Source organism: Dipteris shenzhenensis, chromosome 9 (assembly GCF_047967505.1).
Source record: "Dipteris shenzhenensis isolate YYH24624 ecotype China chromosome 9, Dip_SZ_1.0, whole genome shotgun sequence".
In the NCBI taxonomy this organism is placed as follows: Eukaryota; Viridiplantae; Streptophyta; class Polypodiopsida; order Gleicheniales; family Dipteridaceae; genus Dipteris; species Dipteris shenzhenensis.
The window spans coordinates 58,576,950-58,600,618 of record NC_141604.1 but is presented as its reverse complement, the minus strand read 5'-3'; the positions used below and the strand labels follow the sequence as shown (position 1 = coordinate 58,600,618).

The window sequence follows — 23,669 nt, the reverse complement described above, 5'->3', positions numbered from 1 at the left end:
ACACTATGGTATGCCCTCCTTTTCTCTTGAGATACACTCAGCTGAGCAATAAGAGAGGACTCCAAAATATGTGCATACCTGGTTAAACACGAGGGGAGCTCACTTCACCATCATTGACTATCTTGAAAATATTCATCTAACCCTTGTTAAAATGTATTTACAAGGGAAGGCTTTCACATCGTGGGGTAAGAGATGAAGGCAAAGAATTTTGCTCCCAAGGCTTAGGCTGAATTTTGTGAGGTGTTCACAAAAGAGTTTCTATAAGACCTATATCAAACGAGCTAGTTAGTTAGCTATCTACCTAGCTAGTTAGTAGTCTTTTAGTAGGCTGCTAAGAAGTTTCCATGTAGGACTTGTGGATTTATGCCATAATCAATCTGGCAAATTATAGCCACCCCTGGAACTATAAATAGGACTATTTTATTATACTTGTACTCTACATACCTTTGATCATTCATATGTCATTAATGTGACTCACAACTAAGTACTTGATCAAGATGAATTCGAAGAAGGAATTCAATACTTCCTATCCTTGTGCAACCCCTCACAATCCCTATTGTAAAGTCCCCTTCCCATGACCTGCACTCACCTCCAACCTTTAACCTTATTTCTTGTTGTTTTTCCTAAAATGCTATCCTAGACAAGCTCCCCTTTGCTAATTGTGCATTTTCCAATTCACTTTTGGGTCAATTACTATTCATTACTTGGGAATCGGTCAAGGAATAGTTTAGTTAATGGTCACTTTAGCTACAACTAGCAAGAAATAGATTGTCTTGTTGCATTAGTATCAAAGCATCTAATCATGGGAAATTGTGAAAATCTCTTATCCTTTTCAACTAAGATTTGGAGCAAGTAATTCTGAGCCTATGACACACCTCTATACAAAATTTGGTCAATCAAAGTTGTTCCAATCTTTGATGCCACATGTTGACAACTATTAGGGAGTCAAATTTTAAATTTTTTAGATCTACCAAACTTCTGCATCAATATGGTCGCAAGTTCTACATCAAAGCCCTAAGAAAATGTTGTGAAAGTTACGGCCTAAAACTACATTTTGGTGAGAATTGACGCAGGCAAAATATTGAAACTATTGTGAATTCTTAAAGTGATGCTCCAAATCTCAAGATGATTGGATAATCTAAATCACAAGCTCACCTACAAGTGAAGTACCAAGCATCGAGAAAATCACATCTATTTTGCACTATTAAGCAGATCAGATTTACTTCCTATTAGGTGCAACTATTCATTTCACCATATTCAAGCTATTTTTTAGCCTATTCGACAATATGTTGATATGTGGCTTCTCTTCTTCATTGGACTTGAATGCAAACTTTAAAGTGGTTGACTTTCTCTCTTTCTCTCTCTCTCTCCCCTTCTTTATCTTCTGAAGTCTTCCTACACACCATCTCCATCTTTTCTCCCTCCCCCCCTCCCTCCCCTCTCCTTCTCTCTCTCTCTCCCTCTTTCCCCTTTATCTCCTGCACCATTTCTAGTGGATTCCTTTTTGTTTGCTTTTTTTAATCTTGGGCAAGCCTTATGAATGATTAAATATCATTCACCTTGTTGTCTTCTTAAGCAATCTCGCTCTCTGCCGCCGCTAAAGTGGCAAAAACCATTTGAAAATCTACTTACAATATACAAATCCATTTAATGAGTTTAATTTGACACCGCTACTATAAGAGGTAGTCGCACAGCATTTCTACCACCTGCCAGCTACCTTGGTAGGCCCAGGTGTCATTTACAGCCTTTCACAAGTAATATCTGCCACTACAACAGGTCATGGCACAGTATTTCTACCACCTGCTACCCACCCTACGAGGCCCAATGAGTCAGTTTCAGCCTTCCAAAGGCACTTTAATGTGTTAATTATTGGCATTCACAATACAGAAGACCTTACTTGTAAACACTGAAATAAGTCGGTATCATCAAGTAGCTGATCATAGCCATCATTTGGGAACATCGGGGCTGAACAAATATATTGGTCCTCCAATTTCTGGCATCCGGGTCTACATATAGAAGGTTCGCTTCAGAGCACAGATTATTATGCCCAGTATTAGATGAATGCATGTAGTGCAAAACCTCTCCATCTGTATGACTATCATTTGATAGGACATGCAGAACCTCTCTGTCATGTCCACCATTTATTTGCTGAGCATCCTCTGCAGTACAAGCATGACCGTTTCGCACATCCAAAATTTCTATGTCATCATCTGCCCCGAAATTCTTTATAATTTGGCTGGGTCTTGAGTTTGTTTGATTTGCAGGCATTCTTTGTGCACCCAATGCTTCCATCCTTTGCTCAAACTGGAACGAATCACCATCCAGACTATCCCTGTGACGTCCTTCTGTCACATTTTAAGTATAACTTTGAATTGTCAGTTGTTAACCAGAAATGAGGAATTACAAATTGATAAACATCTGTCAATGCATTTGCTTCAAATCGATCACGTGTTTTGGAGTAAAGCGTAATCAACTAATGGAAATGCACGTTGAGTGTGACCACAATGGTTTCACTAGTGTTCAAAATGTCCAAGAAACACCCCAATTGACAAATATAGCTCAATCTCTAAGGCACTATGAGAAGACAACACGTGAGAAACCAACTTTGGATGTTGAAGTGGCTGCAGCTGAAGGTTGTTCTTTAGGAAACTGTATTCCTTTTCCAAATACCTGCATATTTTACAAATTCATCAGAGCATCCATTGTATTGAGTTCAAATTATAACAAGCAGTAAAACCATTTATCGAAGCTTCACATGGACAATCGAAAGCTACCTGCTCCACATTGTTAATTGTGATGTTCAAATAGTGTGCAAATGGTGTAGGACTGAAGACAGCCACCTAACAGTGATATAAATCACAGCATAGTTCAAAAGTTGTCAGAGCTCAACTGGGATAAGTGACTTTACATTCCAATGAGCATCTAACTGAATTCATCACAACCTTACTTACGAAAATCTTAAGCTACCTGCTCTACAAGTAGTGTGTCAAATAAGCAAGCTGTCTCAAAATTTATTCAATGAGTAAAATAACCAGCATAGAAGATTTAAAAACAGGATAAATGTACCGATTCTCAGCCACCTAAGCTTTCTGAATGTGATAAGGCAAAATCTGTTTCCACACCAGTGCTAGAAAGTGGTTCAACGTCATGCCACAAAAATAGCCTTATGATTACTCACTTCCACCTTAAGATTGATCTTAAGAGGAGAAATCCCCTAATTCATCAATATTCCCCAAAATAACACTTCAACCTTGGAAGTTGAAAACTTAGAGCTGGCGCACAAGCATGACACTTCGTTCCAATGCCCTTAATTTTTTCATGCCTAGGGTCCACATTTGTACAGAAATGTTTTTTCACTAAAATGCAAACAACGTGTACAGTACATGTTTAGATGAGGTACATTGGAGGTGAGCATCCAGTGTGAGCCGTGACAGTCGCATAGCATATATGCCCTAACCACATGACAAGCTGCCACTTGTACCAAAAACTCCTAAGCCTACTTTGCTAATCACCCAGTTTCCTAATTGCTTAACTTAGACAGCCTTATACATAATTCACAGGACACGACATCATCAATCCAAGAACCCTTGCAGATCAACCTACTCTTTAAAACCTCCCTCAACAAGAAAGTGGGCACTCACACTCAAAGCATTACAACATAAGATAGCAGATGAGTGGATCTGAGGACAAGGCAGTTTGCTCAGTCAGTGGATCTGAGGACAAGGCAAGTACCACAAAGGATAAAGGTGGACATTCCGAGGTGAAGCTTGATGAGTTTGAGGTCACCAAAGGGAGCATGAGTTCAGAACTACACCGATGCACTCCATTACATTGTACTTCCGGGAGGTACCTGTGCTGCAGCCTGCAACAGACCTACAACAGCAAGCAACATTCAACTTTCAAGCTGAGTTTCCAAGGTATGTATTCTCCTTTGCTTTGGGGAAGTTGTTTGTACATGTGTTCTTACGTAAACGAAGAATGGAGGGTGAAAGCCTTCCATACAAATAGAAGAGGATTTCTCATTGTGAAGGCTTCGGTGCATTTGAAACCTTAGTGAAACCAAGGATAGAGTTCTTCGTCTCCAAGCGAGAAGATAGGGGAGGTAGTAACTAGCAACCCTAACGAAAAGAAGAATCAAAAGAAAGTAAGAAGGCTAGCTTGGTCTCTCTACATTTAGACATAAAAGTACAACAAGGCAAACTTTTATTACTACTGACATCAGCTCAGCCATGTAGCAAAAGATTGCCCACAACTTCAAAAACATGAGTTGCTCCAACATTTTAAGCTTAAATAATTAAGGGATTGATCCGTCCCTCAAATATTTCCATCCATAGCAACATAAGCTCCGATGCTCGTGGTCTTAAAGAGATCAAGGATGAGCAGGATAGAAGCAATTTCTGGGATTGGCAACTGTGTTGCAATTTTATTTGATTCCAACAGTCAAAAAACCACATATGGATCAAGACTACATTGTACTTTGAAAGGAAACCACTTCTTACAAGTAACATGCATCAGCCAATCTACATTTATTGCCATGTATGGAGAAAATTTTCAACCCTCTGAAAACTTGAATTGAGAGGCCCGTGCTCTTCTAGCCACTGCACAACCTCGGAACTATGAGGCAGCCATTTCCTAGGTATAGCTTATTTGACTATGCCCTAGATGTCATGATTTGTCATTCGATTTGTTGGAATGACATCGTAAGTACAGCTTATGTCCCAGAGGTCAAGGTCTTTAGCTGCATCAAAAGTATGCCAATATATCTCTACACTCCAATCTTTCTAAATGATGGCACAACAAAGCTAGAGATCCTTTGAACACAATGACCATCAGTCGTGTTTGCTCATGCCAAAGATTAACTATGAATGGTGCATAGGTGTTCCCACAGATAAATTTCAAGAGCATTATCACAAGATTTGCAATGGGGACATCCTAAGGCTATTTTGAACCGAGAATGCAAGGCATGAGTGCAACAGGACTGCTCCTAACTGATAGTAAACACACCCAAATTTGGTAGAATATGCAGGAAGGTTAGAATAGAGTAGTACCTTATGTTTTAGGAAAAAGGTAGGGGTAGAAGGTCATGGGCTGGACCTGCAACAGAGACTTGTGAGGGGCTGCACAAGGACAGGAGGAAATCAATCCTTTTTAGAATTCAGCTGAGTATTGAACTCTTGCTGTAAGTTCTATTTCAGTAATGAAGTACAAGTCATGAATTGTCTTGCCAAGTACAACTAGAGCCCTTATATAGGTATGGCCCAGGGTAGTACAAAGCAGTATTGCTTATGGGATTACCTCCTAGGATGCCACGTGGCAACTTATGGTATCCCCTAAAAAAGAAGAAAACACTTACAAGCCAATAAAGGCCTTTCTACTAACTTTTAGTCTAAGTAAAAAGTAACCCTCTGTTACAATCCTCCCTCCTCAAATAAAAATTTGTCCTCAAATTTGAAAAGGCTGTAACCTGGACATACAATGCTCCTTGTAAACCTGAACAGCTCAATTCTGGTCATATCAACTGACAATGAAGTTTCTCAGTCAAATACCTCCCTTAGGCATGTTGATCTATAAATGGATCATATTATATTCCCAAGAAATCAAGCAATTGGGTGGAAGAGCTATGCTGTCCAATATAACAGATCTGATCATATAATCCAGTGAGAGACATGCTGATCTGAGAAAGGATAGTGAATGCTGGTCCATATATGCTATATAGCAAGAGAAAATCAAATCTGCTCATAAAGACTCAATTTTGGCCATAGAATTCAGCTAAGCAATTGAGGGTACTGCTCCACAATTGTAGATGGCTGCCAAGAAGACTCCTCATCAGGTAGACCTCTCCATTTGATAAGATATTCCATGTAGGACTTGTTCCTCAACACATGATCTCTAAATCCAAGGATCTTCTCAGGTATATACTCAATTTGGCCCTCTTCATCCATGGGAGGTAGCTCTTCCATAACTTGCTCCTTAGGTCCCAAATACTTCTTGAGCAGCGATACATGGAATACTTTGTGTATTCTAGAGGACAGTGGAAGCTCCAACTCATAAGCCACTTCCCAAACTTTCCTCAAAACCTTGTAAGGTCCATAATACCTATGAGCAAGTTTAACATTGGTATTACCTTTCAAGGAGGCATGCCTAGACTCATGTAATCTGATAAATACATAATCCCCTTCTTCAAAATGAAGCTCTCTCCTATGCTCATCAGCATAATCCTTCATCCTTGCTTGGGCCCTTACCATACTATCTTTACATTGCTGTAATAGATTGCTATAATAGAGCAGTCATGTGAGCCAAATCATCCTTGGCTTGCTGGCTTGTCAATGCTTGATCAATAATGGTTGATGGGACATGAGCTTTACAGCCAAACATGGCTTCAAAAGGGCTCATACCAATTGAAGTATGCTTGGTGGTATTATAACAAAATTCAGCTAGATGCAACCATTGATTCAACGATGCTTGGGTATCAAAGCAAAAATGCCTTAGATACTCTTCCAACCAGCGGTTAACCCTCTCTGTTTGCCCATCAGTTTGAGGGTGATCTGCTGTACTTGGGGTAAGAAGTGTTCCCATAGAACTGAAAAGCTCTTGCCAAAAATGCCCCATGAACTTAGCATCACGATCACTCACAATTTCCTGAGGGAGTCCATGTAATTTAAACACATTCTCCATGAATTGCTTAGCCACCTTGGAAGCTGTAAATTGGGTCTTAGTAGGAATGAAGTGGGCAGCTTTGGTAAGTCTATCAACAACCACAAGGATACTGTTCCAACCCTTAGAGGTCAATGGTAGGCCTGTAATGAAGTCCATGCTGATATGTGTCCATTTACCTTGAGGTATAGGTAGAGGTTGTAGTAGACCAGCTGGCCTCAAATTCAACTCCTTGTTTTGTTGATAGGGCTTACAGCTTTGAACATAAGCAAGAACATCCTTTTAAAGTCCCTTCCAGTAAAAACTCTGTTTTACCTTATCATACGTCTTGTTGAGGCCTATATGCCCAGCCATAGGAGATGAGTGAAATTCCTGTAAGATTAGCAGCTTATAGGAGGAATTTTCAGTAAGAAATATTCTATCATTATACCACAAGAGCCCATTGTGCAGCTTGAAATTGAGATATTGCTGACAGTCAGGATCTTGCAAGTCTTGGAACATAGCAGCTGCTTGAGGATCATTGAGATACTCTTCTTGAATGCCATGGATCCAATCTTTATAAACCTCAGTAATAGATGATAAAGTACAAGCCCATATCCTGGAAAGAGAATCTGCCACAATATTTTCTTTGCCCATCTTGTAATCTATGTCAAAGTCATAGTTTTGCACAATGGATAGCCATCTCCTTTGCTTGGGTGATAGAGAAGACTGAGATAGAAAATATATGAGAGTCTTATGATCAGTCTTGACCTTGAAATGGCTGCCATAAATGTAGTGGTGCCACTTCTTGATTGCATGAAGTATTGCCAACATCTCTTGGTCATAAATGTGGAAACTTGACTCCTTGTCATCCAATTTCCGACTTTTAGGACAGCTCCAATGCCCCTTCCACTAGCATCAGCCTCACTTATAAAAGGTTGAGAGAAATCAGGACATACCAAGATAGGCGCTGAAGTTAATGCCTCCTTTAATGCTTCAAAGCTCTTATTGGCACTATCAGACCATTGGAATGCATTCTTTTTTAGAAGATCAGTGAGAGGAGCTGCCAATTTGGCAAAATGCCTTATAAACCTTCTATAAAATGATGCTAGACCAAGGAACCCTCTCAGCTGGGTGATATTCTGAGGTATAGGCCAATCCTTTACACACTTCACCTTGCTGGGATCCACCTTAATGCCAGTACTGCTGACAATATGGCCCAAATATTCCACTTCTTTAGCCATAAAAGTGCATTTACTTGATTTGGCATACAACTGGTGTGTCCTCAATACTTCCAATACTTGCTGGACATGCAATAAATGCTCTTCTTTCGTTTTGCTGTAGATCAATATATCATCAAAGAATACCAACACAAATTTATAGAGGAAAGGCTGCAATACCTTGTTCATTAGGGCTTGGAAAGTTGCAGGTGCATTGGTTAGACTAAATGCCATCACTTTGAATGTGTCCTGAAGGCAGTTTTATGTTCATCTCCCTCCTTCATCCTTATTTGATGATAGCCTGACCTTAAGTCAATCTTTGTGAAGTACTTTGCCCCTCTAAGCTCATCCAGTAGATCATCAATTCTAGGGATAGGAAACCTATTCTTAATTGTCATTTTGTTCAAATCCATGTAATCAATACACATTCTAAATGAGCCATCCTTCTTCTTGACCAATAACACAGGAGAGGCAAAGGGTGACTGACTGTGTGTAATAAATTCCTTGTCAAAAGGAGTTCCTTTATTTGCCTTGCCACCTCTTCCGTTTCAGCTCTAGAAAGTCTATATGGAGCTTTGTTGATTGGCTTAGATCCTGGCTCCAACACAATTGCATGATCCACATCTCTCATGGGAGGGAGATGGTTAAGAAGATCAGCAAATACATCAGAGTATTGCTGTAATAGGGACTGCATGTCTTTATCCTCCACTAGCAACCCATTACCTTCTTGAGACTTGGTCAACTGAATAGCATAGACTCCACAAACACTTTTAAGGTCTCTAGCCATTCTTCTTGCAGAAATTAAGGACAATTTAGGAGATGGGTGACCCATCAAAGTGATGTGCTTACCTTCATGCACAAACTTCATATACAGCCTGTTGAGGTCCATAGAGAATTCTCCCAAGGTTCTTAACCATTTATTGTGACAACATGAGCAGCATACACTTGGCAAATAACCCAGTCTATTATGCTAGAACAAAACACATTGAGGTGCATTATCACTATGTGGGAGAAGGTTTTACTAGGTCTTATTGATCTAGTTTATGTCAGCACAGAGGATCAGGTGGCTAACATATTCACGAAGGCATTGGGCGCAGAGAAGCTGCACGAGTTCAGAGACCTGCTTGGTGTGCAGGAATTGGGATTGAGCTCACGGGGGAGTGTTGAAATATTGAGCTCCACTCGTGATATGCTAGGGTGACCATTGTGCATTTATGTCACCGACTTGTTAGCTGCAATAACAAAGGAAGACCACAAAATCAGAATTGGGGACCACCAGCAAGACCCAATGCCAATGAGCCTTGCACTTATTGTGGAGTTGCAGGACGCCGGCAGGGACCTCTGTGTGAATTGTGGCGAAAAACACAGAGGAGAACGGGGTATACTGATAGTGCAATACAACCAAAGACCAGGTCAGGAGCAGCAAGATCCACCAACAACCAAAATCAATGCACTCCTCCTCGAGAGGTGCTCTCCCCCTTCATCTAACCTTAGGCATTTTATTTGCAGGCCTATTTCTTTTTCAACCATAGCTTTAAAAGCTTTGAAATGCCCAAACATTTTCCTGGCTTGAGTTGCATTTTCCTGGCTTGCGTATTTGTGCTATACATTTTTGCCAAAGTATTCCATGCCTCCTTTGGCGTGCTTGGATCCTGAATATGCACAATCATAGAATCTGAAATACTGATAGACAGCCAGTACATAACTTTTATGGCTCTCTCATGCTAGCCTTTAAATGCCTGCATTTCCTATTGATTGGGAACATTAGGAAGAACTGGTTCTTCTTTATTTCCAGTAATGAACTCCCAATAGCCTTTTCCCATAAGGAAATTCGTCATTCTAAACTTCCATGCTTGGAAGTTGTTCTTATCAAGCTTTTCAGTGACAATCTATGAAAGAGAATCAGACACCATTACAGAACACTACAAAATATTATGTCACTGCAAAAAACACAACCTCTTTCTCACAAGGGCAAATATGTAAAACTGACGAAAGTGGTATTTGACCACAGTCACTTCCTAGTAACGATTTTGCATCAACAGGCAATAGAAATGATTCTGTCACTCCCAATATCTTTGCGCGCAGGCATACGCGCAATTCTTGCAGAACAGTGGTCGCACAACAAAAACAAGGCGCTTTTCTAAGTGCCTGTGGAAAACTTTCGCCACCAAAACGGGCCCCGAAATGGTCTCGAATCAAAAAAATAATGTCATCAAGGGCTTCGCTTCTCCCGCAACATATACTACCCTCTTGCCACACTGCGAACGGCGTCCCAATTTGAGACAATGCACTCTTGCACTTTTTGGCTGTGCTACCTGCAAAGATTTGCTCCCCAACTCGAAAAAGGAAAGCAATACTGATCCTCTTACCAAGACACCGTAAACTTGGTTTGGTTTCTTGAGCTCCTTACCACGAACTAGTCTCTGATACCATGTGAAGAGTGTGGGAGAGAAGGAAGGAGTCTCACTTGCGGCTTTCTCACATACACAATGGGGGAATACACACAAAGGTGGAGGCTGAAAACAGTTTTCCTCTTCTTAGTTGTGAAAGCCAAAAGAACTCTTGTACAAAAGGATAGACGAACCCTATATGTGGGTCTCAAACCAAACTCAGCTAACTAAGGTGGCATACTAACTGAGCCGCTAACTAGAGTACATAAAGATAGCTGTCATCCAACTATTATTCATGGGCGGTGTACCAACCGCATCTGTAGCTAACAAATCAGTGACATAAATGCACAACGGTCACCTTGGCATATCACGAGTAGAGCTTGATGTCTCAACACGGGGTAGACATGGTGTAGGCATAGTATTGCTCATAAAAGTATGTCGATGAAGCACCAATAGCTGAAACATAAGTATCCATGGGCTGCATCAGAGGTATATCTGCAACATAAGAAAAATCACCATCAATCTGCTCCATCTTCCTCATGCACTGGCATGCATGAGGAAGGTCTTCAATCAACACAGGTGGTGAAGGCATGATAACACCCTTAGCAAAAGATACAAACACATAGATCCATAAATATACCATGTTTGTATGCCAATAGCACAGGAAAAGCCATGCTATCCCACCATGCCATATCAGGCATAAGCATAATGTTGAACATCCATCCATATGTGGCATGATAAAAATAGACAAATCATCCCCATCATGGCTGCTCAAACAATGGTAGAGACCCTCAATATCATGGCATAAACGTGCAACATGCATCTCATCATGCATGGAATATGTATCATCAAGCATCATGTCTTTTCCTTGAGAAACAATGACTATATCCTAAGAAAAAGTATCATCTATATCATCCTCATGTAAAGTATCATCCAATGGGACATCAACACATAAAGGAATATCAACCAAATCATAAACAACAATGTCCATGGGAGAAACATGAGCATCCTCCAGCACACTGCGCTGAATTTAGCTCCCACACCTACACGTCCCCTAAAGCCCTTGCTATAGTCTTGGAGGCGTGCGTTGAGTTGCACACACTAAATGCACTGGCCGCACATGCCACAAACCTTCCATGCTCCAGTCCTTGCACCTCCCCTCACGGATCATGCGGTGTCATGTCTGTCCAAACCCGCAGCACCTGTGTGCTCTAAGCCTCTAAGTTCGAACTACCTCTAAATGGCTAAGCCTCAGTACTATAGCTGCCAGTCTTGCCACAGTGCAAGGCCACTATCCTCTTCTCATCGCTGTTCCCATCCACATACGTTGGTGATTGGATGTACACAACCAACGAGGCTCGTACCCAATGTGGATCTCTCCATCACCTCAAGCCCTCGATGGATTCATAGGTCTTTAATGCTCACACTCTCTCTTTCATACGTTTTTTAACCTCCTTCTCTCTTTCCAGTTCACGGACTTTGTAAATCTCTTCTTTACCTCACTAGTTTCCTTTAGCTATTTAATTTCCCCCTTTCTCGAATTCCTTTCTAATTACTCTCTTATTTCCCTAACACTTCCCTTTTTCTTTTCTCCTGAAATCACCCCCCCCCCTTTTTTCAAATTAATAATATTATTTTTTCACCTCCTTAGCCCATTTAATTATTGTTTCTTCTCTTTACCTTACCTTTAGATTATTTTCTCTTTTTAACCTCTTCTAAACCCCCTTGTTTAAATCCCTTTCTCCATAACCATACTTTTAAACTTTCCATATTCATTTACATCCACATCCCTTTAATTAACCCCCCCCCCTCTTTTTCTTTTAAATTGTATTAAAATCCCCCCACTCCTTCCCCCCTTTTTTTAATCCCCTTTATTTTACATTAATTACTTTTCCCCCCCATACAAAGGTTCTTAATTTCTCTCTTTAAACCTCTATACTGATTGTATTACCCAAACAAATCTTGTTTTTTACATTTAATCTTGATAAGTTGATGGGCAAGGTGTTGATTTTTATTGTGACTCCGATAACAAGGGAGGGGTGTTTATGTCACTAGTCTTCCCAATTAAAGTTAAAACTAGTTCTCACTATTTTGCTTGTTGGATGGTGGAAAGTAGGCAGATTCCCCTCTTCAATTAAAATGATGTTGCCAATGAGCTCAACTCCTCACATTTCCTTTTTCTTAAGAAAATTGTTCACCCTCTAGTGATGCTACTTCATTCTTAGTGGATGTTTGTTTTAAAGTTATCAATAAACATTTCTCATTCTTACTCTAAATTGTCTTCTTTTCACTATGGAAAGGGGTGTTGTAAATGTCTTCTAAACACACACACGTTCCCCTGCAACTTTGGACGGTTGCACATAGGACTTTTAAGTCATCAAGGCCTTTCTTTGGCTTTTTGACTCCCTGATCTAACTTAGTTCTCCTTGTCTCCCTTCTTTTCAGAAACATTATTAATCAAAGACCCTCAATAACCCACTTCGTGTTGCCTCTCCCGCTTCTCAAGATGTACTCTCCTGTTTCCAAGTTTTTGAGTTCTTTTCTTATATTAGGACTCACGATCTCAACGCTCTTGCAAAAAACTCCCCCTTACTCATCAAAACCCTCTCCTTCAATGATTGGTTAAACTTCTGAAATTCTCCTGCACTGAAACGGATGGCGCTCTTGCAAGACTTCAAAGAGTCACTTCTAATCTTTCTGTAATTGACCTCAATGATACTACTGCTCTTAATGAGTATCACTCCATTATCCCCAGCCTCGCCAACAACATACTCATCCTCAACGGTGCTTTTCCCCTCCACATCCCATTGGCCTTGTCCCTCCCAACAGCACTTTTCACTTCATCAACCTTGACCTCCTCTCCCCTATGGATAAAGCTTCCTTTGAGACCCTCTCCTAGTCTCACTCCCAGCGTCCTCAACCCCTCGATGACAAGGAACTTAAGAACTTCGCTTCACGTGTACCACTTCTCCCTTCCAGATACATCGAAATGAAGGCCCTTTTGCTTGATCACAAAATTCGATGCCTTGATAATCTCTGCTTCCTTGCCCCTTTCTCCATTCAGTCTCTCACCTTCATTTGTAACCTCTCTTCCAAAGAGGTGGAGCAATGCAAAAATAACGTGTGGAGTTAAAGGCAGTGCTGTACCTTAACCCTGGTTATGTACAATACTCAAACACATATATATATGGATTAATTAGAAGATTAGGGTGTTTTACGCCCACTAAAACTTGTGTCTCTCAAGCTCCCTTTCACCCTCTCAACTTTCGTTGTGTCCTCACAATTGGTATCAGAGCTTGGCAGTAGAGCCTGGCGGTAGCGTGAGTAGCCCGGTGCAGCCTCTAGCCTGGAGAGAGAGTGGTGCATCCCAAAGATCCTTGTTCAGCAGCAGGAGGAGCTCCATATTTTGGAGCTGCTATAGCAGTTGGAGAGAAAGGGGCAAAATCCTCTTGGGCATTTGTTTTGCTGGGCTGCAAAGTTGAAGGCACAGGATGTAAGCAAATCTTCTTAGACACACATATGTAGCGGCACAAATATCCAGAGTTAGAGATCGAATTTTGACTTGAAGTCTTCAAGGAAGTTGTAGATCAGATTGAGAGCTATATTTTCACTTTTAACATCTCTGTCATCCGAGTTTTCAGCGAAAAGTTACAACTCTTACAAAAAGTGACGAAATTCATTTTCTACGAGGATTGCATGTGTTGGATCTCCATATCCAAGCCAACATTTGCAGTTTTGACACTCCCAGTGGATCCAGAGTGGCCCAAAACTTCTACTTGAGAAGCTGCTTCCGGTTCTGTGAACTTTTGAAGCTGTGGTGAATCTCTGTCTACTCCGCCAAGTCTTCTAAAGTGACAAATAGAATTTGGATCACTTTCATGGATTGTAGCAAATGCAATGGTGCTTCATTCCATGTTACTCCCCATAGGGAATGGTTCTCCACTTATGACAATGGAAAGACAGGTTGTGTGCATCTTGGAAATAATTATGCATGTGACATAGTGGGAGCAGGTGACATAAAGTTTTCTTTTGCAAATAGGTCTGCATTTGTTTTGAAAAATGTGAGACACATGCCTAAGTTAACCAAGAGTCTTATTTCATGGGTCAGCTAGATGATGCTGGTTTTCAGACCACTTTTGGCTTTCAGAGTTGGAAAATTCAGAAGGGCTCTATGGTTTTGGCCTGGGGTGCCAAGTGTGGAACTTTTTATCCCTTACATGTGTTAATGGTGTATGATCATGTTGTTGTAATAACTGAGCAGCCAAGTACTTCTATGTGGCATTGCAGGTTGGGGCATATGAGCCAGAATGGAATGAAACTCTTATGCCATTTAGGTTATGAACCGCATTTGAGTTTTTTTTATTTTGAATGTTGTGAGCTAGTCTATGGAAAGCATAATAAATCAGCCCATAAAAGAAGGGGAAAGAAAGAGCTTGAAAGGCTTGATTTGGTGCATTCAGACATGTGTGGTCCCATGCCTACATGGTCATTCGGCGGGGCTGAATACTATGTGACATTCATTGATGATGCAACTAGGAAAGTGTGGGCTTGTGCTATAGCTCGGAAGAGCGATGTGTTCTAGGTATTTCAAAAATGGTTGGCTGTGGCTGAAAATCAGTCAAGTAGAATGCTTAAATGCCAATGGACTGATAATGGTGGAGAGTATATCTCTCATGACTTTCAGCATTTATGTGATACATGTGGGATTAAGAGGGAGCTCACATCCCCTCGTACTCCAGAGCAAAATCCAGTTGCAGGAACAGATGAACCACACCATTCATGAAAGGTTGCAATGTATGCTTTCCAATGCAAGTCTTTCTGGTGGTTTTTGGGCTAAGGCAATGAAGACTGTAGTGCATGTGATCAATAGATCACCTAGTAGGAGTTTGGATGGTGGTATTCCTAAAGAGGCATGGAGTGGCAAGAAGCCCTCTTACTCTCATTTGCGTATATTTGGGTGTGAGGCATATGCACATGTGCCAAAAGAGCTTCAGAAGAAGCTAGATCCTAAGTCTAGGAAATGCATCTTTCTGGGTTATGGTAAAAGTGTAGAGATGGGCTATCGTCTTTGGGAGCCAAAAGCAAAGAAAATCATACGAGGCCATGATGGGGTCTTTAATGAGAAGAAGATGCATAAGACACCCATGAGGGATGTGGAAATAAGGAGAATCACTTTCTAGGATGTGAATCCACCCGCATATGTTGATACATAGCAAGTTGTCCATGCACCGAATGTGCAGGAAATGGTTCCACTAGGTACTCCCACAGGTACACAATCAAGGGCAAATGATGGATCATCTATTAGTGGTAGTGATGAGCCAAATGTGGCTGATATACAGGTGGGACAGCAAGCTGAAAGGCCCTTGAGAAGCACATCTAGAGTGTCTAGACCGCTTGAGAGATTTGTTCCAAGGGTAGACTATGTGATGCTTACTGATTGCAGGGAGCCTTCTTGCTACAGAGAGGCTATGATGCACGAGGATCAGTGCAAGTGGGAGTATGCTATGCAATCAGAGATGAGTTTACTCATAAAGAATAAGACTTGGGACTTGGTTTCTTTGCCACATGGAAAGAAAGCATTGCCATGTAATGGGTCTACAAGATGGATGTCATATAGGTGATGATGTGCCTAAGTACAAGGCCCGTTTGGTTGCTCAAGGGTTCAAGCAAGAGAAGGGTGTGGACTTTAATGAGATATTCTCTCTAGTTGTGAAGATGACCACACCTAGATGTGTACTTGGACTTGTGGCAATAGAGGATATGGAGTTTATGCAGATGGATGTAAAGACAACTTTCTTGCATGGGGATTTGCATGAGGAAATTTACATGATACAACCGGAAGGCTTTGAAGAAAATGGCAAAGAGCATTTGGTTTGCAAGCTAAAAAAGAGTCTCTATGGCCTTAAGCAAGCACCTAGAGAATGGTATCACAAGTTTGATGTCTTCATTCGGTCCCAAGGTTTCAGAAGAAGTGAGATTGATCACTGCCTCTACACTAAAAGGGCTCAGGAAAATAGCCTAATATTCCTGGCACTTTTTGTGGATGATATGTTATTGGTGAGCTTAATGCATTGAAGGCCAAGTTGCATGAGGCCTTTGACATGAAGGGTTTTGGACCTGCAAGTCATATTCTTGGTATGCGCATCACGCGTGACCGGAGTAGGAAACTCCTTTGGCTTTCACAGAAGGAGTATGTTACAAAAGTGTTGCAGCATTTCAATATGGAGGGGGGGAAGGCAGTAAGTACTCCATTGCCTCCATATATGAAACTGAGTCAGGTAGATAGTCCCAAATCAGATGAGGAGAGGGCCATGATGGCCAAGGTTCCTTATGCATCAGCAGTTATGCAGTAGCAGTTGGGAGTCTTATGTATGCTATGATAGCTCTACTAGACTGGACATTGCATTTGTAGTGGGAGTTGTTAGCTGTGGTATATGGCTACTCCAGGAAAGAGGCATTGGGAGACATTTAAGTGCATCATGAGGTATATAAAGGGTACCAAGGAGGTGTGTATTTGCTTTGGCTGAGGAGAGATACGTGTATTTGGGTACACAGATTTCGACTATGCAGGGCATGTGGATAGCAAGAGATCCACTTCTGGTTATGTGTTCACCTTTGTAGGTGGTGTAGTGTCATGGATGTCTCATGCATAGAAGTGCATCGCTTTGTCTACCACAGAGGCCGAGTATGTTGCAGCCATAGAGGGTTGCAAGGAGGCTATATGGCTTGATTGGCTAGTGAGAGATTTGGGGATTCATACAGGTGTACCGACATTGCATAGTGATTCCATGAGTGCTATTCAGCTAGCACAGAATCTGTTATTCAAGCTAGCTCTCATTGCTAGACCCAATCAAAAGGTATCCCCATGGGCTTCTCTTCTTTACCTCTTTGGTGCCACCTTTACCTGACTTCCTTCGAATTCAAGTTCATAAAGAAACTAGCATGTCTTGGCCATTCCCACTTCCTCCCTCTCTTTCTTCTTACTTTTAGGTATGTCGACGACATCCTCTTCATCAATAATCCCATCATTACTAAATTTCTTGACCCCTCTAGACCTCTCACTGATGATGACCCTCTTACCATCTACCCACTTCACATCATCTCCTTCAAATGTAGCCTGACCTCCTCTTTTATTGACACCAACCAAAATCTCATAGGACTCTCTTGCACCTTTTTAAACACTCACATCTCTTTTTCCCCCCGTTTTCTCAGAGAATTTTTTTCTACATTTGTTTGGAAGAAAAAACTCCTCAACTTTCCCATCGTCTCCCTTATCTACTACCATAGCAACTGACCATTCTCCTCCTCTTACAAAGTCTGCCTAGCCTTCATTCTCCCTATCCTTTACTTATGTTCTAATGAATTTGAAGCCTTTTTTCATATCTCATTACTTATTGACATTTGTAAAGACAACGACTTCCTCCCCCGCAGAATCAAAAAAACTATTTACGACTACATTGCCTTGAACTCCTTTCCACATCTTAAATTAAATTTACACACACTTCCTTCCCTTTTCGGGTAGACAATAGGCACTCAGTGATGACCTACTATCTCACTCTTAAATTTACACACACTCAGTGATGACCTACTATCTCACCTTGTTGTGATGTACTGTACCGGGCCAAAGGCGGGTACACACACACACACACACTTCCTATTCCTTTCCCCCTTTACATTCGATTTACCCTATTCCCCTTATTTTCCTTATTAATTTTCCCTTTTACTAGTACTTTCCCCCAATTTCTCCCTAATTTCCTTTTGTAAAGAAAATTAGTAAAATTTTCCCTTATTTTTCTTTTGCTTTTTTAACCCCCATTTTTTTCCCAATTTTCTCCCTTACTATCTTGCTATCCTTTTAATTTTTTCCTCTAAACCCCCCCCCCTCCCTTGCACTTTCCCTTTAATGATTCCCTTAATTTCTTAAATTCACTTTCCTTTATCTTACCTTTCTTCCATTTTCCCCTTTATATTCCTTGGTCTCCTTTATTATTTCCTTTATTTTTTCCTTTTTCCCCTCATTTCCCTTTCCTTTTTAATTTTTAATTAAATTTTTTCTTCTAATTTCATGTAATTTTCTCCTATTTTTCTAACACTTTTTTCTCCCTAATTTCCTTTTTTACGAAAGAATATTAATAAACTCTCCTTTTATTATTTATTTATTTTTCCTTGTTTTTCCTACTCATTTTCTTTCTTTTATTTAATTCTACTTAGTTAAACCTCCTAAACTATTCCTAAACCCCTTTAATTTAAACTCCCTAAATGTAACTTTTTTTACAAAACTCTCTATTAACTACTTCTTAAGTGACCCGACTTCTAACTCTCCATTTTCTCGAGTCCCAACTCTCTATTTCCCAACCCTTCCCTTCATCGACCTATGGACTCCCTCCCCTATAAAAAACCTCTTCCTCTCACCTAGTTCCTCCCACTCATCCTTACCTCAAACTCCATGCTCCCCTACTCCCTTGTAGCTTGTGCTTACCACCTGCAACCTCTCAGCTCCCATGCTTGCGCGTCCCCTAAAGCCCTTGCTGTAGTCTTGGAGGCGTGTGCCAAGTTGCACTAAATGCACTGGCCGCACATGCCATAAACCTTCCATGCTCCAGGTCCTTGCCCCTCCCCTTGGGGATCGTGCGGTACCCTGGCTGTCCAAACCCACAGCACCTGTGTGTTCTGAGCCTCTAAGTTCTAACTACCTCTAAACGGCTAAGCCTCAGTACTATAGTCGTCGGTCCCGCCACAGTGCTAGGTCGCCATCCCTTTGCTCCTTGCTGCTCCCACCCACATATGTTGGTGTACACAACCTACGAGGCTCTTACCATGTGCGGATCTCTCCATCATCTCAAGCCCTCGATGGACTCATAGGTCTTTAATGCTCACACACTCTCTCTCTTTCATACATTTTTAAAACCTCCTTCCCTCTTTTGAGTTCATGGACTTTATAAGTCTCTTCTCAACCTCACTAGTTTCCTTTAGCTATTTAATTTCCCCCTTTCTCTATTCCTTTCTAATTATTCTCTTATTTCCCTAACACTTCCCTTTTTCTTTTCTCTTGAAATCACCCCCCCCCTTTTTTTAAATTAATATTATTATTTTTTCACCTCCTTAGCCCATTTAATCATTCTTTCTTCTCTTTAGCTTACCTTTAGATTATTTTCTCTTATTAACCTCTTCTAAACCCCCTTGTTTAAATCCCTTTCTCCTTAACCATACTTTTAAACTTTCCATCTTCATTTACCATCCACATCCCTTTACATTACCCCCCCCCCTCCCCCCCGTTTCCCTTTATTTTACATTAATTACTTCCCCCCCATGCTACAAAGGTTCTTAATTTCTCTCTTTAAAGCTTGATACTGATTGTATTGCCCAAACATTTTGCTTGTTGGTAGGTAGGTAGATTCCCCTCTTCAATTAAAATGATGTTACCAACGGCAACTTATCGAAGCTCAACTGCTCACATTTCCTTTTTCTTAAAAAAATTATTCACCCTCTAGTGATGCTACTTCATTCTTAATGGATGTTTGTTTTAAAGTTTATCAATAAAACATTTCTCATTCCTACTCTAAATTGTCTTCTTTTCACTATGGAAAGGGGTGTTGTAAATGTCTTCTACAAACACACACACTTATATTGGTGTTGAGAAGTCAAGGAGACAAGAACCATCACTTGATACAAAAGGGAACCTTCTTCTAGCCTCTAATGGTGCAATACTCTTCCCCCTTCTCTCTCTCTCTCTCTCTCTCTCTCTCTTTCTCTCTCCCTCTCCCCCCCTTCTCTCTCTCTCTCTCTCTCTCTCTCTCTCTCTCTCTCTCTCTCTCTTTCTCCCCCCCCACGTCCATACATCGTAGTAGTTTAAAACTGCTTGTTTGGATGCAAATTCAAATCTTTGGTGGCAACTTGCAATAGTCATCCAATGACACTAAGTAACCTCCACCGTATTGTTCTAGAAGAGCACAAGCAGCTCTAATTTAGACCCTTTTTGTTTTAGCTGTCATGTTATATGAACTGTTAATCTTAACTAGTGGAAACCTTGATTCTTTTTATGAGGAACCTCCTTATGTTTTCCAGAATTTTGTTCAATGACTAACTATTGTGATTGTACTAGAGCCTATGTACGTGACTTGCATAAAGTGAGAAACCACCCTCCATTGAGTGAAGTCACAATAGAGTTTTTTTTCACATTCAATTGATGCAAATCATAAATCAATCGTCAAAACAATCGACTAAAACATGTAAAAAATATTGATTTGTTTTTACATTGTTATGTTCATCAATATCAACTAGAGACATGGATTGTTTTCCTCAAGGAGTGGAGTGGTTCCCGGTTCTTCTTGGAGTCCTCCATAGGGTTGAGGTGGCACTTTAAGATCTCAACCTTGGATTTTTTCTAGCTTCCTTACAGGACCTTGAATTTTTCCATACTAGGGTGTTTGTTTTCTCATGCCTTGCATGCTATACTTCTACCTTGAGCTTTGCTCTTTGAGATTCTATCATACTTAATTGAGGTCTTTTCTAAAATCACTAGAGACATAAAATCATGAATATGTAGTATCTCTTATATATGACAAGTAAGATAAAGGGATCATTTGTTTGAGAGTTGAACACACAAGGACGATGCAAATGATTTATTGTTAAACAGACCTCAATAAGCATTAGCATGAAAACTACTACCATATGAAGTATCAATGATAACAATTTGTTTTGGGTCTATTGAGAGGCCACATGATAGCAATCCAAACCTTCATCTAAGTAGATTGTAGCTACCAAAACTCATGGAAATGATTTTAACACTTGAATTATCATTTAATGATCAGAATATCATTTCCATTTGAGAGGTGACACCTTGAAAGCCTTTAAAATAGGATATTTAATTACTTGCCATTATTTGGGTAATGTATTTAGTGATTCACACTCTTTACAATGAAAAGGTATCTATCTAAAGTGTTAAAACTTGACGTGAAGTGAATTAAGTGAATTAAGTGTCTATTGTACCTATGTGTATGAAATTAACTTTCATAGTTAGGAATATCCCCACCTATCATCAGTAAACTTAGCATAAGTACTTCAATTACAGCTAACCCTAACAAACATTTCCAGTGGTACCCATTATATTATGTATTAAGTGGTCCTAACAGATGTTTTCAAACAAAATGTTATATCTTTACACTATGATGTCCATTCTCATAGCTTATAATCAAGATGGCTTCTTCACTTCAAGAGCTTTCAAATAAGTAATAATGTATGGTCTTGACCTTAAAAAATACTTAACAAAGATCTTAAGTTATGTAGCATTCCCATTGTCCATCATTAAGTTGAACCATTATTTTATAAATTTCGACTTGTTTATTTTCACAAAAGGTCCCTAATGTACCTATTTTAAGGGGGTCAAACTTTCCACGTGTTTTTTTTTTGTGTGGAAAAAAATGCTTTTAAAGGGGATGGTCGGTCCTACAAAAGAGACAACCTAATATAAGGAGGGCCAACTACAAATGGGGACGGACTGCTTGTGGCCCACACTATAGCGCAGTAAGTCAACCCTCTACATTAGATATGAAAACTAACATCTCTAAGAGCTTGACCAATGACTCCTACATCCCTACCCATAGCAATCGATCTGTGTCACATAAGGCCCACTTTAGCACCACTCTCACCACGTCACCACAGGTTCCTAACCCTACAACATAATCAAAGACCAACCCATTTCTAACACCCAAAGTGCTTAGAAACCACACACCCTTAGGTAGGGCCACATAGGTAGACGCATGGGGGTCATCAAACATAACTGCCTTTTGCTTTTTCATGTAGGAGAAATGTCTAATTATCCCAACTTTCTGCACTGCAATCTAGAGTTGGAACCACAATACCTTGGCCATCGAACAAAACCAAAACACATTTCCTTTTAAACACTTGCACAGAGAATGTGTTCAACACCACCCACCTCCCTCTAACGAGCAACCATTTGTGACTGACTTTCTACCATAGGCACTACCAAAATGGTACTAGATATCAATAAATCTATTCTGCCACCATCTGGCTTCTACTTGGTGTTCAACCCCTCCATCGTAGACCTCTCCTCCACCAAGTTCCTATAGAGTAGTTTTGCTCAAGCACGGCACACCAAGGATTCCCCACTACTTGATTGTAATGGGCTACTTACCCTCAATCAACCAAAGGACCTCCTCAACCACCCATATCTTCAAAGTACTTAGAGGGCTTCCCCTTGTGGGCTAGCAAGGCTAGCCTAGTGATCCAAAAGTGTGTTCCCTTCATCTCAATGTTGAAACGTAGCATTGAGCGGCTAGAGTAGCACGGCTGTTTGGAGCTATTCTGGTTCAGCATTCGAGTGCCCAAACACTCAATGGCTCAAGTCCCATCCTCCATGCCATTCGCTGAAGTAATCTGCAAAATCTCAAACAGACTTCATAAGTGCCCATTTCAACTCAATAATGCTTTCATGGGGACGCTCGAATGCTAGGTTCCTTTGAGCATTGCACTCCTAGAGTTTCAGCATTGTGCGCACCATGGGGAGGTACTCTAAGTTGCTGATTTCAGAGTTACCATTCTTGTGAAGCCCTCTAGGACGTGGTAAGTCTTAAAAGCTCTTGGAGGTTCACCACAACTCCTACACCATTGAAACTTTGGAGAAATTACACCATTGCAACTTTGGAGAAATTATGCTTTACCTAGCCCTTTATGTGGGTTTCTCATCGTATTGTCAATTGACTGCGTGGTTTTGGACTACATCCGAGAGGACTTGTGCATCGGACTTTTATGGCATTTGACCTTTCCATCCGCCCGGCTATGCGCCACGGTGCACGAGCTCTGCCTCTGCTTCGAGCTGCTTCAATGCCAGGTATTTCTTCTTGCTTTCGTTTCTCGTTACCAAAGCACCAGACGTAAGCTATTTGACGACAAAACATTCTGCATAGCAAAGCACCACTATTGTTTGGCGCCAAAATGACGGATCAGTTATTTACCCCTCGGTCATATGCTTTTTCGGAAGGTAATGTTCCCAGGAATATAAGTTTTGGTGCTGATTCCATGACAATCCTGCAAAACGCATTGCATAAAAGCGCAGTGTGACGTCACATATATCTTATGGAAAATGTAATGAAGGATGAAAATTCGGGTGTGCTAAGTATAAAACTAGAGACCTTCGTCAGATTGATAACGCGTGTAATTATGCTCAGATAAAGACTTCCTAAAACAATTTAGTGAAGAAGTAAAATGCACGTATGCAATCATTCTTTTTCTTCTTTTTTTCAAAGAACGCATGCAATCATTCTTTTGCTTACTGCATGCGGATGAGGTTTGTTAGCAGACAGGAAATTTTAGTTTCAACATAATGTAGTAATTGTTTTTCGAAGATGATATCTGATTAATGTGATCAAAACTTTTTAAGTACAATTTCCAAACTGATCTTACCGTG

At 40.6% G+C, this 23,669-nt stretch overlaps 1 protein-coding gene across 3 annotated transcripts; it reads right to left on the bottom strand.

The window, feature by feature from the left end:
* Nucleotides 1-2,051: 2,051 nt before the first annotated feature.
* Nucleotides 2,052-4,121, bottom strand: LOC147898899 (uncharacterized). Of its 3 annotated transcripts, none has more exons than XM_087379907.1 (5): nucleotides 3,968-4,121; nucleotides 3,733-3,862; nucleotides 2,775-2,840; nucleotides 2,605-2,670; nucleotides 2,052-2,345 (listed from the first exon to the last, which is right to left on the bottom strand). In XM_087379907.1, exons 1-5 carry the CDS (start codon nucleotides 4,021-4,023, stop codon nucleotides 2,226-2,228), a joined length of 438 nt encoding a protein of 145 aa, XP_087236033.1. In that variant the 5' UTR covers nucleotides 4,024-4,121; the 3' UTR covers nucleotides 2,052-2,225. The 3 variants fall into 3 exon arrangements, 2 of the variants coding, with proteins under 2 accessions (XP_087236033.1, XP_087236034.1); XR_015541606.1 differs by having other exon boundaries at nucleotides 2,238-2,345; nucleotides 2,489-2,670; XM_087379908.1 differs by lacking the exon at nucleotides 2,775-2,840.
* Between the last annotated feature and the right edge of the window lie 19,548 nt (nucleotides 4,122-23,669).

Bases quoted from the DNA above. Each gene is read 5' to 3' on its own strand.
- LOC147898899 (XM_087379907.1), bottom strand. From the start codon at position 4,023: ATGAGAAATCCTCTTCTATTTGTATGGAAGGCTTTCACCCTCCATTCT. The intron at 2,841-3,732 runs GTACTTGCCTTG...TATCACTGTTAG, and splicing joins GTCCACCTTTATCCTTTGTG to GTGGCTGTCTTCAGTCCTAC. The intron at 2,671-2,774 runs GTAGCTTTCGAT...TAAAATATGCAG, and splicing joins CAATTAACAATGTGGAGCAG to GTATTTGGAAAAGGAATACA.